The 4,676-nt window shown below is 47.6% G+C and overlaps 1 protein-coding gene across 1 annotated transcript; it reads left to right on the plus strand.

Moving 5' to 3' along the window:
* The first annotated feature begins 2,052 nt into the window (after positions 1 to 2,052).
* Positions 2,053 to 3,599, plus strand: LOC114096161 (sperm motility kinase-like). The gene has a single exon (XM_071608096.1). It carries the CDS (start codon positions 2,295 to 2,297, stop codon positions 3,597 to 3,599), a length of 1,305 nt encoding a protein of 434 aa, XP_071464197.1. The 5' UTR covers positions 2,053 to 2,294.
* Positions 3,600 to 4,676: the final 1,077 nt, after the last annotated feature.

Raw genomic sequence — 4,676 nt, forward strand, 5'->3', positions numbered from 1 at the left:
TTTTGTGTTTATCAGGGCAAAGGCAAATGACAGAGACTTCACTCTGAGTTTTATCAGGGTTGTGGAAGGTGACTTATTTTATCAGGCTATGCCTAATGACCATATTGGAGGGCTCCATAGGCATGCCTGGTGGGGACTGAAGTTTTATTTCAAAATGGAGTTACTAAGGCTAAGGCCCTTCTTAGGTTAAAGCTATCCTTACGTCATAAGGCTATCCTTATGTCTCCTGCCTGGAAACATGGATAGACTTGTAACTACTTCAAACAATAAAATATGATGGAGGTGGTACTATGTGACCACCAAGGCTGGATGATAAGAAGCAATGAGACTTTTGCCTTGCCCATTGGAACCCTTGTACTGGAGCTACAAGCTCTCAACTTATATGTTAAACTATCCTGAGGCTGCCATGTTTGGAGGACACACAGATGCATGGAGAGGACTCATATATGCACTCTGGTCAAAGATCTTGCAGAGCTCAGTGTGCAAGACATCTCAGCTCAGGTGCCAGACATGTGAATGGAGACTCCCAATGATTCTAGCCTCCAGCCATCAAGTCCCCCTCATGTCTCTGAGTCTTCCTAGATGAGATACCAAAGAACATGAAGCAGAGGCAAGACATCTCCCTGTACTCTGTCCTAATTTCTGACCCAACAGAACCTGTAACCATAATTCACTACTAATTTTTGAGGCAGTTTGCTATTCAACCATAGTATCCAAAACAGATCTTGATGATAGTGGAAGCCTCTTCCACTCCCATACTTGAAAATCTAATGTTCTTGAGGAAAAAACAGATCTGTACATGGCAGTTTGTGCCAAATAATTGTTTGTTTTTTGAAAGGATTAATGTTTAGCATTGTCACATAAGGTGGCAGGTTTTATGCAGAGTGCATGAATAGTTAGGTTCTCGGCACAAAGCACATGTAAAATGATGCATACATTTTTTCTATCATGAGGAAAACAATATTTCATGTACAGTATTAAAATAAGTTAAATGAGTGAGAATTTTTAGACATATTCTTCAGTGTATGAAACTAAGGTATTTCTATGCTATAAGACAACAGAAATATACAGTTAAAATTTATTATATGGGTATCAGGCACTGCTCAAAACACTACATCCTCCTATCCATCCATCTATCCAGCCTGCCAACCAACTTAGTGGCAAAAGAAATTATCAAAAAAAGGGAAATAATAGATAGCATTTCCCCCATCAAGCAGTTGCTAACACCTCTGAAGGAGGGGAAAGGTGGGACTTTCCAATACAAGCAAGCACCCCCTGAATAGCTGTTTTCCGCCTTTTGGTCATGTAGGCATGGGAAGAAAGGAAACCATAAATCTATAAAGGGGTAAGACAGGCCCACTCCCATGGGCACCAACTCTGGGTTCCCTACCCTCCCTACCCTCTTGCTTCTCTTAAATAAAATTTACATTTTACTCTTGCCTCGGCATTTCTCAGGTATTTAATCTTCAACACCCCAGGGGAACAAATACCCCATCCTGACTTTCAAGACCAGTATCACAATCATACATCTAACTATTCATGCTTCCTTCCTTCCCTCCATCCATCGTCCATCTCTCCACCTACCTCTTTATCTCTCTATCTGTCTATTTGTCCACCCAGTTGGACAATGAATCAACATTAAGGGAAATCTCCAAGGGGTTAAATTCTATATTAGGCTCTGGGCATCTAAAATTAAATAAGATCCACCCCTGTTCTCACTTAAGATAGTTCATAGGCTAGGAGAAGTGCTTATACCAGAGAAGTTTTGACATGTGCAGGACTTTGATGTTTCTCATGGCCCTTGGTTCAGTGTGGTTTGTGTCCTTATGATGAGATCAGGGTGGGGCCCTTGGTTCAGCTTGGCTTGTTCCCTTATAAGGAGATGAGGGTAGGGCCCTTGGTTCAGGGTGGTGTTTTGTCCTTATAAGGGGATAAGGGCGGGCCCTGGTTCAGCTTGACTTTTGTCCTTATAAGGTAAAAAGGGTGGGCTTGGTTCAGCATGGCCATTGTGAGGGAATTTCAAAGAGCAGGTATATAAGAGAGTGGCTACCACTGGGTTTTTGTCCATATGTACAGGAAGCTCTTGGTGGTGACCTGTCGGACTCCCAGATAGTTAGTGCATTTTGTGGTGGTTGGTGGCTGGTGGTTGGTGATTAGCGATTGGTGGTTGTGGTCTTCTGGGTTTTTTTATTTGATTTTTTTTTTCCTTTTGTTTCTTTGCTTTCATTTTGGGGGCTTTTTTATTTTAGCTATTTGTTTTGGTTTATTATTTTTTTTTAAGCTAGCATCGTAAGATGGTGTTCCATTTTAGTAGCAGCAGTGAGAGTAGTGAGAGCAGTGTAGAGAGACCAGGGCCGGGCTCCTATGAGCCTGCCATCACCGACCATTATGAACTTCTGCGGGACATTGGGAAAGGGGGCTTCGGGAAGGTGAAACTTGCCTGCCATCGCCTCACGGGGACAGAGGTTGTGGTGAAGGTTGTGGCAAAAGTAGGCAGGAACCTCCCCTTCCTGTCTGAACCCCATATAATGGCGGGCTTGGATCACCCAAACGTGATCCGACTCTTCCAGGTCATTGAGACCCTCAAATATATGTACATTATCATGGAGCATGCAGGTGGGGGACATCTTCGGAGCCTCATCTCGGAACCTGGTGGCATGCCTGAGGAGGAGGCCCGCAGACTCTTCAGGCAGATGGTGCGTGCTGTGCAGTACTGCCATGAGAAGGGCATCGCACACCTGGACCTCAAGCCCGAAAACTTCGTGCTGGATGCCAGTGGTACCATGAAACTCATTGACTTTGGCCTGAGCACCAGATTCACAGCCGGGCAGAAGCTGAGCAAGTTCTGGGGCACTCTCCAGTACTTTGCCCCAGAAGTTGTCCGTAGGGAGGAATACGAGGGCCCCCTGGCGGACATCTGGAGCCTGGGGGTGGTTCTCTATGTCATGCTGACAGGGAGCCGCCCATTTATAGCAAACAGTGTTGGGGAGGTGAGGAGGCTGATCATGGAGGGAGCCTATGGCATTCCTGCACATGTTTCCAAGGGAGCTCAGAGCCTCATCCTTGAGATTCTGAAGGTGGACCCCAGGCAGAGGCCCAGCCTAAAACAGATAATGAGCCACCCATGGCTGAGCCAGGGCAAGGAAGATTCACCCCGTCCTTCTGGCGAGGCCCTCCCCACCCACCCGGATCCTGCCATTATAACAACTATGTTCGACATGGGTTACGACCCCTATAACATCTGGGTGTCCCTGTCAAATAAGAAATACGATGATGCCATGGCTACCTACCTCCTGCTCAAGTGCCAGAGAACCCAGGGGGTGGGTTGCACATGCCAGGAGAAGCCCGTGCAGCGTTGGGTGGTAGGGCCTCGCCCAGGCCCTGCAGATCCTCCTAGGGTCGACCCCAGGAAGTGCTTCAGTGAGCCTGCCCTTGGCTTGCCCTGTGAGCAGCAGCAGCCGCCAGAGGAGGCCAAGCTGTCTCTGCAGAAGGGTGGTGGCAGTGCCAGTGTGCCTGGCATTCGTCTCCGCTTTTTCCACGTGGACACACCCCCTCCCAGCCTAACCTCCCAGCACAACCGACTCCTCCAGCCTCAGTAGCGAGATCACAGAGGACCACAGCTCCTCCTCCCAAGCTACCTCCACAGAGCCAACCCACCACTGCATCAGGGGTTGGAGGAGGGTGAGGAAGAGTATTGTCTCCTGCCTTTGACAGCTGTGTTTCATCCCATGCTTCAGTCATTGTTCAGGAGCACAGTAGTTCCAGTGGAAATCCCCAGCCAAGACCAACAGAACCAATGAACAGCCCGAAGACTGAGGTGTGCCAACAGGTTTCCAGGCAGGAGTGCATCTGGGTCCATCAGGAGTCTCTTCTGCCCCCACCTGCGAAGACACCTCATAGAGACTTTGCCTTGGGTCATGTCTCCCTGTCCTGCTTTTTGTCCTGTTTCTCCCCTTGCTTTGGGAGAAATTTTTAATTTTTTTTCACAAATTATAAAATTGTTTCAAAGATTTTAAAAATGCAGTTTTTGTTTGTTTATTTTTAAGACGGGGGCCTCAGGATAAAGGCCGGTGCCCAGCAGCCATCCTTTCCAAGGCCTAGACTATTGTGCCTCCTTCTCCTGCTCAGTGTAAATACTCCCTCACCTTGAATCAGGGTAGATTGGGAACTTACTTGCCTTGAGCCAATGTAGGTAGGGACTTATTCCCCTTGACCTAGTAGAGACAAATTCTCCCTTTGAGCAAATATAGACTTGATTCACTTTGAACTGATCACTTTGGCCAGAAGAAATTCTTTTCCTGGTCTTTAGGCCCCTCCATGAATTGTGTGGGGAGTGTGGAGTGCAGCTGTTGAAGATGTTGGTAAAGATGGTGCCCAGACTGCTTCTCTTCAGGGAGTTTAGGTCCATGACACACTGAATGGCACGTGAACCGTCACCTCCAATCCCTGTGAATGGCGCACCTCCAATCCCTGAAGTGGCGCGAACTCTCGGCCAATGAAGAAGTAACAGTCCACTCGCCTTGCTGCTCCTCATCCTGTGTTAAGCCCATAAATATCAATACCCTGTTTGTGTTCATTCTCTTATTCTCTCTTACTCTCTCCCCCCTCCCCTCTCTCCCCCCTCTCCTCTCTCTCCCCCCCCCTCCTCTCTCTCCCCCTCTCCTCCTCTCTCTCTC

This window comes from Marmota flaviventris, chromosome 1 (assembly GCF_047511675.1).
Source record: "Marmota flaviventris isolate mMarFla1 chromosome 1, mMarFla1.hap1, whole genome shotgun sequence".
Taxonomy (NCBI): domain Eukaryota; kingdom Metazoa; phylum Chordata; class Mammalia; order Rodentia; family Sciuridae; genus Marmota; species Marmota flaviventris.